Below are 13,281 nucleotides of genomic sequence, written 5' to 3'. Positions count from 1 at the left end.
GAATGAACGAGTTGACAGTAACGTTCATCAGGCATTAATACAGCACGTTCAGTTCACGTTCGCCCAAAATATGAACGAGTTCATGAACTATCCTTCAATGAACGCGTTCAGGCACAACACTGATTCTGTGGACATTAAAAATAGCAAGTTTTACACTAATGTCGAATTTCAGAATTAGTTCGTCATTCGTACGCCTTGAATATATGCACTAAAATATATGCATGGATTAATACTACGTAGACGATGTGTTTTAGATTTAGATTTGTTTTTGTTAACTTAAGTCATCTTCATCGCCTCTATTGAAAATATTCCCAGCAGGTACAGGTTGCTAGAAATAAAAAAAGAAATAAAATAAAAATGCTACTTACATTGTTCCTTTACATCCCCATACCTAAGCTATTTTACCTTATTATGCTCATACATCCTTGCACAATTCTGTTATTATATACAGTTAGTATGTGTCTAGATTTAGACGAATGTTTAACATTTAGATTTTATTTTTATAATTCATTTTATATGAACAAGAAAAAAAACATTATAACATTTTTATTTTATTAAATTATGATGTTTTTTATATCAATAAAAATACATTTTCATGTTTATTTTTGCACTTTTTAAGGTTCCTGGGTGGTATAGTAGGCTATAGACTTTTATAGAGCTCACGTTTCTGTTTTTAATTATTTCCTCTGTCCCCTAAACACACACTTACACTCAACGTTGGACTGTGTGGTCGCTCTGGCGCGTGCGGGCAGGGGGAGGCCATACGTTTTTATTTGCAATGTTCTTTGTGTCTGCAGGCACGTGTGTGTGTGTGTGTGTGTGTGTGTGTGTGCGTGTGTGTGTGTGTCTTTTGTTGTGCAGTAGCCAATGCAGAGACGCTCAGGCTGCTCCGGAGGTTGGGTGGAGAAATACCATGATGACGCTTTTGCATGGGTCAACTTCAACAGCTGTATGTTAACAGGCGGCACATGGTCACTTATTGTCCGCCACAAACCGCCCGAACTCTCCCTACCGGCATCTGTTGCAGCCGGCTGCAGCCATTCCACTCAGGCTACATTTTATTTATGTTTTTTAATAATTTACCTATAGTATTTGCTCACATATAGGCCTGTTTATTATTTGACCACAGTATTAGGCCTTCGGGATTAATAAAACATATTAAAATATTATTGAAATAAATAACAAATAGTTATCTCTCTCTCACATTATACACACATTTATTCAGGAGCATTGTGACGTGTGTGTGTGCTGTTGTTATGGTAATGAGTGACGCGTGCCTCAGAACCCTTTCATTAAGCCATAATCACAATGCATCACTTATAATGTCTTTTAAAAGGCACCATATATAATGTCTCCAAGGCCACAGATTTATGTTAATGAAGAGAATGTATGGAGACAATCAGTCTAGAAACATACCCTGTCTGTAAGCAAACAAAATCACTTTATTTATTCTATTTATCTGATTATATGCTTGATAAAGTTGATGCTGGGAACAAAATGTCATTTTATATACACACACTGTGTTGTATCAGATCTACTGGTAGAGATAAACCTTGACGGTGAGGAAAACAACAAGGATGCATGTTTGAGATGAGTATCAATACAGTGATTGCCAATGGTGTTTTGGACCTGATAAAACAAAATGTTTCATTATAAAGAAGGTTTTTAGTTTAATGATGGCCTGAATTAATAGACTAAAACCTCAGGGTTTTGTCCATGAGCAAAAACTCTTTATAATAAATGTCCTGTACTCAACAAGAAAATCTCAGGTTCACCTATCCTATCCACGTAATGTGCAGCTATAGAAGAAACAAAAACAGAAACAGTTGTGACTATAGAATGGATGGTCTGGGCTAAAGGCTGGTAGAAGGAGACTTTTGAGACCACTGACATCTGCACAGATGAGAGAAAGCGAAGCACTTTTCCAAAGAGAGAATCTCAATTCAGAGGTGTTTAGCTGAAGACAGTAAACAAGTCTACACTATTTTTTATACTACATTTGTTTACTGCATAAGTTTACAGATACTATTAAATCTTCTTAGAGACAATTGTTGTTTCATAAAGAGAAGAGTGCAGATGGGCGATGGCTAATTTGTGTCTTGTAATGTGGGTGCTGGCTGGGGGATGGTGGTCCCTTGAGGTGGAACACAAGCATGGCAGGAGCATGGAAACCCCAGAACACCCTTCACTCCTCATGCATTTATCCAGATTTATGAACCTATATCCAGACACATCAAATCTCTCACATGTGCAGGCCTGAAAAATGGCACATGCAGGCAATATAAACAGACTTCCTCGCAGTCATTTTTAGACACTCTGTCCAGAACCTCAAACACAAACCTTTCCTTCTTAATTAAGATGGTTTCATTAAAGATTTAAAAACGTAACTGAAAACCTTTTCATAAACGAAAATAACTTGCAAATTCATTCACGTAAAGAGAGTGAGTTCATTCACAATCCTCAGACTTGAAATATCCAACTATACACACATACATCTTCACACATTCACTCACAATGCCATATCCTCTTTCGAGCCTTTAGATGACACCCGACCCAGGATTTCCACACACGTCATGACATCTGCTCGACCCGGAGTCCAGCTCCCATAGGACACACACACACACACACACACACACACACACACACACACACACACACACACACACACACAGTTTATCTGCCTACATTAGTAGACCCACACCAGACCAGCATCCTGAGGACACACACTCTCTTAACAGCATCTGTTGTGCCTTGAGGCCTTTGGGACGACAGACCAGCCCTGTCACACACACACTCACATGTACACACGTGTACAAAATCTGCTGGCCTTGAGCGAAGTATTGACCTTTGCCTGATGAAATGTATGTATTATTTGCTGTGGATCTTTATGTACAGTATTGTTCAAAATAATAGCAGTACAATGTGACTAACCAGAATAATCAAGGTTTTTCGTATATTTTTTTATTGCTACGTGGCAAACAAGTTACCAGTAGGTTCAGTAGATTCTCAGAAAACAAATGAGACCCAGCATTCATGATATGCACGCTCTTAAGGCTGTGCAATTGGGCAATTAGTTGAATTAGTTGAAAGGGGTGTGTTCAAAAAAATAGCAGTGTGGCATTCAATCACTGAGGTCATCAATTTTGTGAAGAAACAGGTGTGAATCAGGTGGCCCCTATTTAAGGATGAAGCCAACACTTGTTGAACATGCATTTGAAAGCTGAGGAAAATGGGTCGTTCAAGACATTGTTCAGAAGAACAGCGTACTTTGATTAAAAAGTTGATTAGAGAGGGGAAAACCTATAAAGAGGTGCAAAAAATGATAGGCTGTTCAGCTAAAATGATCTCCAATGCCTTAAAATGGAGAGCAAAACCAGAGAGACGTGGAAGAAAACGGAAGACAACCATCAAAATGGATAGAAGAATAACCAGAATGGCAAAGGCTCAGCCAATGATCACCTCCAGGATGATCAAAGACAGTCTGGAGTTACCTGTAAGTACTGTGACAGTTAGAAGACGTCTGTGTGAAGCTAATCTATTTTCAAGAATCCCCCGCAAAGTCCCTCTGTTAAAAAAAGGCATGTGCAGAAGAGGTTACAATTTGCCAAAGAACACATCAACTGGCCTAAAGAGAAATGGAGGAACATTTTGTGGACTGATGAGAGTAAAATTGTTCTTTTTGGGTCCAAGGGCCACAGGCAGTTTGTGAGACGACCCCCAAACTCTGAATTCAAGCCACAGTACACAGTGAAGACAGTGAAGCATGGAGGTGCAAGCATCATGATATGGGCATGTTTCTCCTACTATGGTGTTGGGCCTATTTATCGCATACCAGGGATCATGGATCAGTTTGCATATGTTAAAATACTTGAAGAGGTCATGTTGCCCTATGCTGAAGAGGACATGCCCTTGAAATGGTTGTTTCAACAAGACAATGACCCAAAACACACTAGTAAACAGGCAAAGTCTTGGTTCCAAACCAACAAAATTAATGTTATGGAGTGGCCAGCCCAATCTCCAGACCTTAATCCAATTGAGAACTTGTGGGGTGATATCAAAAATGCTGTTTCTGAAGCAAAACCAAGAAATGTGAATGAATTGTGGAATGTTGTTAAAGAATCATGGAGTGGAATAACAGCTGAGAGGTGCCACAAGTTGGTTGACTCCATGCCACACAGATGTCAAGCAGTTTTAAAAAACTGTGGTCATACAACTAAATATTAGTTTAGTGATTCACAGGATTGCTAAATCCCAGAAAAAAAAAATGTTTGTACAAAATAGTTTTGAGTTTGTACAGTCAAAGGTAGACACTGCTATTTTTTTGAACACACCCCTTTCAACGAATTGCCCAATTGCACAGCCTTAAGAGCGTGCATATCATGAATGCTGGGTCTTGTTTGTTTTCTGACAATCTACTGAACCTACTGGTAACTTGTTTGCCACGTAGCAATAAAAAATATACTAAAAACCTTGATTATTCTGGTTAGTCACATTGTACTGCTATTATTTTGAACAATACTGTATGTGCAGCTGCTATGTTCAAGTAAAAATGACAAGAATGATCTCACAGAAACCGATCTTGTATATTCAGACAAGCACACTGCTGGAAACACATTAAGACAGAGCAGTGTGCTTGAGGTCAGTGCGAGTGGTCATGGAGGTTTTGTATTTGAATCTCAACCTATTCCCTGCTCTCTTTTCACATTGTGTCTATAAAAACTAATTCTTACAACAAAAAAAAAAACAATCAAACAAACAGACTAAAAAGACAGAAAAAATACATAATTTACTATATTACAAACGAAGCATTAAATAAATATAAATATGTATTATTTACTAGTGGACATCTCGTTCAGATTAAAAAAAAAAAAAAGTCTCAATACAGTAACAAAAACATGAACCTAGTGGGTGAAAGTGAAAGCCATTAATATGTGAGACATCACATGTCAGAACAGGTGCACTGAAAAGGTCTTAACTACACAGCCACACGACTGGCTCATGCAGCTGATTAAGCTGGAATGACATGGGCCCCACCGTGAAGCTCCGAACCTCTGAGGAGGAAAAGAGGGCCTCACAGCAGAGGTTATTAGAGAACCCAGAGTGACAGATGTAGGATAAAAGAGAGGGAAGGAACATCAGCAGGGGTGAAAGAAAGAAGAAAAGGTGAAGAGGTCAGCAGACCAACAGAAGAAGGGGAGGCAGGACAGAGTTGTACTGAAAAAAAAAAGGATCGATAAATCTATCCGCTGTTGATTCACAGTCCGCCTCTTTTGTTCCAGATGGCAGCTGATGTGTGGCAGGTTTGAAGGAGAAATTACGTTGAAACACACATACACTAATGTTTTTTTTTTTTTTATGAAACTGCAAAAAGTCTCTTATGCTTTCCAAGGCTGCAGTTATTTGGCAAAAAAAACACACAGTAAAAACAGTTATATTGTGAAATATAAAAATGTACAATAACTTTAGAAATCATTCTAATATGCAGATTTGCTGCTTAAAGGGATACTCCACCTCAAAATGAAAATGTTGTCATCAATCACTCACCCCCATGTCGTTTCAAACCCGTAAAAGCTTTGTTCGTCTTCAGAACACAGTTTAAGATATTTTGGATGAAAACTGGTAGGCTTGAGACTGTCCCATAGACTGCCAAGTAAATTACACTATCAAGATCCAGAAAAGTATGAAAAGCATTGTCAGAATAGTCCATCTACCATCAGTGTTTCAACCATAACGTTATGAAACAAAATGTTTACTTAAAAAAAAAAAAAAAAAAAGAAGAGAAAAAAGACCAGCTTTAACATGGACCTGGAAGTTAAAAAGTTACAAACTTAAATGGGTTACCTGTCTAATAGTGTACAACAATAGCAAGAAAAATAAACCTATTATTGTGTATTTGGTGTGCCGTCTAGTGTAGATAGACTGTATGATAAATCACTGATACATTATACAGACATGTTTTCAATCTGCAGTCAAACACAATACAGTACTTTTTTCAGCAGAGGTCCCTAACCACACAATGGGGCTACCAGCTGCTGTCTCACACACACACACAAGCACGCACAAACACACACACCCAACACCACTCAGCATCAGAAACACACACATAAGAGCAGCTGTTTAAGCAGAGCTCTTCAGCCCTGGAGTCCAGAGAACAATGCTTGAGCCCTAATCACTTCTACTTCACTCCTGCCTGAAACTCCCAGTGAGAAGCTGCATGTTCACATCACCATTTCAATACAAGTATATAGACAAAAACTTCTGTGTGCTAAAAGGAACATGAAGGAAGTAGATATTAAATACACAGTAAACTTTTAGATCAACCTTTAAGTTAAAATTTATTGAAATATCTAGCTCACATAAGGAGCTGTTTTCATTCAGAAACCAAACATACACACACACAAGCACACAAAACTCACTGCTGGAAAACTCAGAGACTTTGAAGAAACAAGTGCAGAAGAATGTTCATGACTATTTTGTGTGTAAATTAAAGACACACTGCCCTCTAGTGACAAAACAACAGCATTAACAGCTTGTCACATGAAATTTAGTTCCTGAAGATGTTTGTCCTGCTATCCTAAATCAATGTACACAAGCATAAGAAAATAATAAATTTATAAAGTTCCACTGGAAAAGAATGTCCTACTAGACAAATTCTGAGACCTATTTTAATCAGATCCAGATGCCTCAAACCATAATTTAGAAAAGTTTCAGTTGTCCTTAAACAACACCATTAATTATGTGACTGCATAAAGTGCATATAAAATATTTCCTGTCTGTCAAAGTTAATAACATCATCTCTTACAGAGTTAATAAATATAAAAAAATTAAAACTATCCCTTTTAACTTGTTGACAAATGTTAAATAAAATGAATAAATACATAAATCACCCCACAGCAGGTTCATCTCAACAGTTCCTATGTGATGATGTGGTGAATGCAAAAAAAAAAGCTATATTTTGATGTGAAAGATGATATTACTACAGGCACAAATAAAATCCCTTTGTGGTCTCACTATTGTTTGCCATTGACTAAAATCGAAAACCCTAAGTGTGTCCTATTGATAAACGGAGAGTAGGTACAATTGTTATCATCTTTGCATTTTTGAAAACTACAAAAGCATCTTCTCAAATAGTCGTCTTTGCATTTGCACTTAATTGCAGTATTCTGACATCCTGACACTGAACCTTGTGATGGTCAGCAAGGTTCCAGTGAGAAGTTGTGTTAGTTTAGATCACACAATATTTGCAGCCTGGTTACAGTATCGTATCAACGATGCATCACACACTGTGTTGCTTGTTGGTCATCATTTGATGGCAAAACACATATTTCACAATGCAGGTTTGCCGTTGACCTTTTCATGCAGTATCGTTAGCACACCGGAGGCAAAATCTCGCAACACTTCCACAGTGTCCCTCTGTAGCTGCAGTGATTCTCGTGCAAACTCCTGTTGAGTCTCTGCTAGCTGCTGAACTGACTCCGCAAGGAGCTCAAGTGAACGGGAGACTGTGGCAAGAATAGTGTTGGTGGTGTGCTGCTCCTGTACGCTGACGCTTGCATTGTGCACTAACTGCTCACGTGAACTGTCTGCCTCCAGCCCTGAGAAAGACGAGGGTCTTTTATTAGAAGCGGTGGCTGTGGAGGAAACATGTCCACTACTGCCTCTAGTTGCAATTCCATCCTCCTCAGAGTACGAGTTAGTGACAGATGCCATAGAGGATGTTGGGAAGAGGTCACGGTTGTCCTCATCTGAGTGGGATTCAAGATCTGTGATCAAGCAAGTAAAAAAAAAAAAACACTTTTTTTAATACACATACACACACACAAAATATACGTATAGCTTTTTATAAAGCTTTCACAGTACTGATAGAGAAAAATATACATTAAAAAAAAGTCATGTGACTTTGCCTCAAGCGTGTGATTAAATCCATAAAAATAAAAAAAAAGTCAGAAATGCTAGAGACAAAGCATGTCATCAAAATGATTGGCTACATTTAATACAATAAAATGTCCCCCGGGGCTTCAACTTCTTTTTACATCAGATTTTTTTGTTGTGACCAGATGGGCTTAAATTGTTGCTTTATATGCAAATTGTTTTGCATTAGACAACAGACTTTTTGCAGAAATTATTTTTTATTTTATTTAAACACTTAATTTTTTTTGGAAGACATGAATCCTTTTAAGCAAAGATGCATTATATGGACCAAAAGTGATAGTGAAGACATTATGAAAGATTTTTATTTTAAATAAATCGCTGTTCTTTCAACTTTCTATGCATCAAAAAATCCCAATAAAAAGTCTCCAGTTTCCAAAAGTCATTAAGTATAACTTTTTTTCAACACTGATAATTAGAAATGTTTCTTTAGCTCCAATTCAGCATATTATAATGATTTCTGAAGGATCATGTGAAACTGAAGACTGAAGTAATGACGGTAAAAATTCTGGCTTGTTATCACAGGAATAAATTACATTTTTGAATATTACAATAGAAAAGTTCATTTTTTTAAAATATTTTAATAACTTTTATAATACTACCATTTTTAATGCATTTTTGAGTGGATAAATACAGTATTGATTAGCACAAGAAAACAACACATTTTAGAATAGTAGTGCAAATTTTGAAAACATGATTGATGGTTCATTATTGATATCAGAGCAAAATATGTGAATACATAAAGTACACTGAAAATTCGTACAGTGAACTTCTACTGGTAACAGATCGCTGATGTGGACAAATACACACTACGGCTCTAAATCTATTGAACATTCTTTATATGGTCCAACTTGAGTATTTTGAGTGTTTACCTCCAGTTTTGGAGTTGTCATACCACACCTCACTTGCAACCCCAGATCCACTTGTAGTAGCAGGCATTCCTCCCACATCCAGTCCTCTGCTCGGGGAACTGTTGACCGACCCCATCCCCACAAACCCTCCATCCTCCTCTTCCTCATCCTCACACACAGCCTCTTGATCGTCACCATGACTGCGAGATCTGGACCGCTGTGTAGCTTCCCACGGTCTCTTGTCCAGTTCAAGAATGGATTCCACAATGACTTCCATCGGGGACAATTCAATATTGGACCGTGCCAATCTCAGGGACACCGAAACACCGGTCCGCAGGGCAGCCACTTTACGTTTCGTGTCGCACTTAAGATCAGACCATTTCTTAATCACCTCCATGATCTCTCTATCACACTCTCCAATCTCATTAATACGTGCCGTGATCTCAGCCCATTTCCTGCGCCTCACGTCAGAGGGAACGCCGGCGTTAAACTTACCTATGCAAAAACACAGAAAAGTATTGGAACATTTTATTTTATTGTTTACTGGTTTTATAGGGACATATAGAATTACTGGTGGTTTTGATGAACTGAGAGAAATCAGTTTATTACAGACTGGTAACTTGCTCAGACAAGTTCTGCTTTATCAAACAGAGGAAAAGCTCACCCACAACAATGTGGCGGTTCTTCCGCACTTCGTCCAGCAGGATGTGCACTTCACTGAAGGAGAAACGTGCCTTTCTCCTCTTGAAGCGCACCATGGTGTCTTGGTTGAGGTAGAGCGAAGACACAGACATCTTCACAGCACAATATCTCTCTCCAGCTAGGGGGAGTCTGGAAGTCAGTGTAGAAATTAAATATATATATATATATATAAAACATTAGTAATCATGTTGATTTGAATCAGCTCACACTCAAAAACAGTTCAACATTTCAGCAGAGTTTACAAAAAAAGGCTACAAGTTTAAACCTTATTTGTTTATACAGATCCTTGTCATTCAATTGGTAGAAATTTCATATTGTTGCTCGGTTTGGGCCATTGAATAAAACTGAGGTGCTTCCTCCTTTTTTGTTTTGCCTACAGGTTTAATCAAATATTTTTCAGACTATTATTTCATACAGTGCACAGCATAAATGAGTACACCCCCTTTGAATAAATATAAAAGATGTATTTTCTTAATGATCACCGATATCATACATGGAAAGATGGCAAAATTGAAACATATTAAACATATACTTAATAGAAACAACAAAATATATGCCAATATTTTCTGTAAGATATGTAAATTGGCCATTTTTGTTTAAATGAAGGAGTGCAGAAATGACTGCACCCTAGATTTAATTCAGAAAATGTATAATATTATAGTACTTCGTATGTCCTCCAGAACTTAAAGTATATTGACCCTTCTTGCCACTGAGTGTACAAGTTCATGACAAATTTACAGATCTGCGCTGTTTAATTTCTGGATGACGAGTGGTCTTTAATGGGGAGTGTTGCTCAGCTCATCTCTACAGAATCCCTCAGGGGCGTAGCCATCTTTTCAGAAGTGAGGGGGACAGAAATTATTTATTTGAAAATATTTTAAAATGTAATTTATTCCTGTGATCAAAGGTGAATGTTCAGCATCATTACTCCAGTCTAGTGTCACATCCTTAAGAAATCAAATCATTCTAATAGGCTTATTTGCTGATTATCAATATTTAAAACATGAGTAAAAAAAAATGTCAGCATTCTTTGATGAATAGAAGGATCCAGAGATCAGCATTTGTGTGAAATAAAAAGCCTTTGCAGCATTATACAGTATATCATACATTATACAGTATATAAAAATATATATTTTTTTGGAAAATAAATTATAGATATGAATACTTTTAGCTTTAAAATCTCAATAAATAACATTTTGAAATATATTCAAATAGAAAACAGTTATTTTAAATAGTCTAGTAAAAATATTTCAGTTTACTGTTTTGCTGTACTTTGGATCAAATAAATGCAGGCTTGGTGAACAGAAGAGACTTGACTGGTGGTGGATTATTCTCTAATTTCTAGCTTTAATTTGCTTAGAAATCTATAACTGCTTGACAATAACAAATAATATATTTTTAATACACTACAAACACTTATTTATCACATAATAAGGCAGAATAGTTTCTATATTGTAAAAAATCTATGTCAATTAGCACTGTTTTGTTGATATACTGTATTTATCACCTGCTGGAGATGACTTGAAAAACCATATTGTAGCAATCATATATTAATGTCTTCGTGTTTCCAAAAGTTTCAGTTCTTCTGTCAAAACAACTGTTTTCATATAGCCATAGCTGGACGCTGTTGCCCATATTAGGAGTTTCCTGATATGACTTTCTGCGTGAGAGCGCGCTCCGGCTTCGAGGATGAATGAAACACACACTGCAGGAGTGTTTAGCACTTCTGGGTCCGAATAAAATATCAGGTCATGTGCAGACTATCCTGTCTCTTGAGTTTAAATCTATATTTATTCACACGAGCTTTTGAAAACATATATGTGAACACATTTGACTGAAAAAGTGCAGGGGATGAATTTCCATGATATTAAAAGTGGGGGGGGCACGTCCCCAAAGTAATCTACACCCCTGGAATCCATCACACCTGCTCGAGAGCGTTAAGACTGAGTGAAATACATGTCCACTGAATGATTTTGACCTCAGGAAAATGAATATCTCCATTGTCATGCTGAAAAAATGGCCAATAATGCAGGGAATGAGGGGAGGGTAGCATCTTCTGTTCCAAGTTTTTGTATTACATCAGTCATTAGTGAGTGAATTCATGCCAGCTTTGATAAAGCACAACTCCCTCATATCTTCAGCACTCATTCATCCCTATATAAAAGCTGAACGACACTGTGGGTGCCAAGCACTTCTCACTGTACTCCTCTAGCAACACCAAAACATTTTGGATCTGAAATTATTGACTTGGTCTCTTGAGACCAGAGCACGGATTCCCAGAAGTCTCTGTTTCGTAAATATGGGCCTAGGAAGAGGTTAAATGAGTTTATTTTGCTTTTCGCTACAGTAGATAATTCTAGTGGTGACAACAAGCATGCATGTCACTTCTGCGGGCTGCATCATACTTCGTGAGACAAAGTGTCATTCTTTTCATAGCTTTTACCAGCTTTGAGACACTTGCATGTTATTTCTCCTGCTCTTTTTCTAGCAAAAGTTCACTCATCATTAAATGAACTTATATATTTCAGGAGACTTATCACAAGTCCATTGTTTTTGAATGTTGGTGCTACTTCCGCTATATTTTCACACTTAAAAAATGTGGTATTCCTCTTGAACCACTGTCTTCTTTTACGCTAAAAAATAAGTCACCTGGCAGTCCTCTCCCAAGTGCTTCCACTGCTGCCAGCATTAAGACAGAGTATGATTCAGTGGAATACATAACACTTTTATTTGTCAGGAAGTTACTTGCCTTTAAAAGCTTTGGTTCAATATACTTACCTGTTGATCAAAAATAGCCTTAAACCTATAATTTTATTAATATTATTACTATTACTATTGTGTAACTTTCCAGAGGGTGTACTCATTTTTGCAATGCAACCTATTATCACTTTGATAAGAAAATCAAATCTTATTTTGCTCAATAAGTTTGGCACTCTTTTTTGGTAACTGATCAAGCAGGCTTGTTGGAACATTAAATCTTCAAATAACTCTAATATGTCTATGAAAGTAAAGAAAAAGAGCTGAATTTGTTACGTTTTAGAGGGGGTGAACTCTTTTATGACGATTTAATTACAATTTGTATTGCAAAATTGACATAACATGGTCATGTCACTGAATATAGAGGCAATGATCTAAATATAATCTAAATAAACTATTAAACTCCGAACTTACAGAAGATAAAATATGGGTTCACATCCACTTGATTTCAAAAACACATGAATGTGCCGGAAGAAAGAGCAACTACAACACCGGCTCATTCATTCACTCACTGTAAACACCCGAGCGCATGTTTCCATCGAGGTGTAGTTAGAGCTTTAGTTGCATAAATACAGCAACATCACGACCGTTTACACGATCTGTAAACGACATTCTGTCTTAACGCTGTCGATGTAAAGCAGCCGAATTAAACAGAGCACAAACATCAGCACACAACTGCGGTCTTCTACACAGAACATCATTTTTTTTATCATAACTAAAAAAAAACGATTGGACTCGGAAGGACATGTCGCCCTCATTTTCCCATTACCTACATCATCACGGTCTAACGTTAGCCATTTAAGCTAGCTAGCTATTTTACACGATTTGTGGGATATTAGTCACTTTCCGGTCAGTTTGTAAACTCTTAAATCACCGTGAGCATATAAAAGTACTTTGAGACTGCAAAAGCGTCGCATAAATACCTCAGAGTTGTCAAACGTAATCAATATTTTGTGTTGCGCCCAGATATCCAGAAACTTCGTATAAAGCAGCGTATGCGCTGCGCGTGCGCACTTGCTCGTCCGTTCTCCGTGGCGTAAAG

General features: G+C 37.4%; 1 protein-coding gene across 1 annotated transcript; it reads right to left on the bottom strand.

Annotated features, from left to right (window-relative positions):
- Window positions 1-6,306: 6,306 nt before the first annotated feature.
- Window positions 6,307-13,276, bottom strand: LOC113076465 (uncharacterized). Its single transcript, XM_026249153.1, has 4 exons — window positions 13,163-13,276; window positions 9,445-9,611; window positions 8,802-9,275; window positions 6,307-7,763 (listed from the first exon to the last, which is right to left on the bottom strand). Exons 2-4 carry the CDS (start codon window positions 9,572-9,574, stop codon window positions 7,327-7,329), a joined length of 1,041 nt encoding a protein of 346 aa, XP_026104938.1. The 5' UTR covers window positions 9,575-9,611; window positions 13,163-13,276; the 3' UTR covers window positions 6,307-7,326.
- Between the last annotated feature and the right edge of the window lie 5 nt (window positions 13,277-13,281).

The sequence above is a fragment of the Carassius auratus genome, chromosome 5 (genome assembly GCF_003368295.1).
Source record: "Carassius auratus strain Wakin chromosome 5, ASM336829v1, whole genome shotgun sequence".
NCBI classification, from domain to species: Eukaryota; Metazoa; Chordata; class Actinopteri; order Cypriniformes; family Cyprinidae; genus Carassius; species Carassius auratus.
Note: the sequence above shows the minus strand (reverse complement) of the source record. Positions and strands in the feature narration are given on the sequence as shown.

Bases quoted from the DNA above. Each gene is read 5' to 3' on its own strand.
- LOC113076465 (XM_026249153.1), bottom strand. From the start codon at position 9,574: ATGTCTGTGTCTTCGCTCTACCTCAACCAAGACACCATGGTGCGCTTC. The intron at 9,276-9,444 runs GTGAGCTTTTCC...GTTTTTGCATAG, and splicing joins GAACCGCCACATTGTTGTGG to GTAAGTTTAACGCCGGCGTT. The intron at 7,764-8,801 runs GTAAACACTCAA...GCTTGATCACAG, and splicing joins TGACAACTCCAAAACTGGAG to ATCTTGAATCCCACTCAGAT.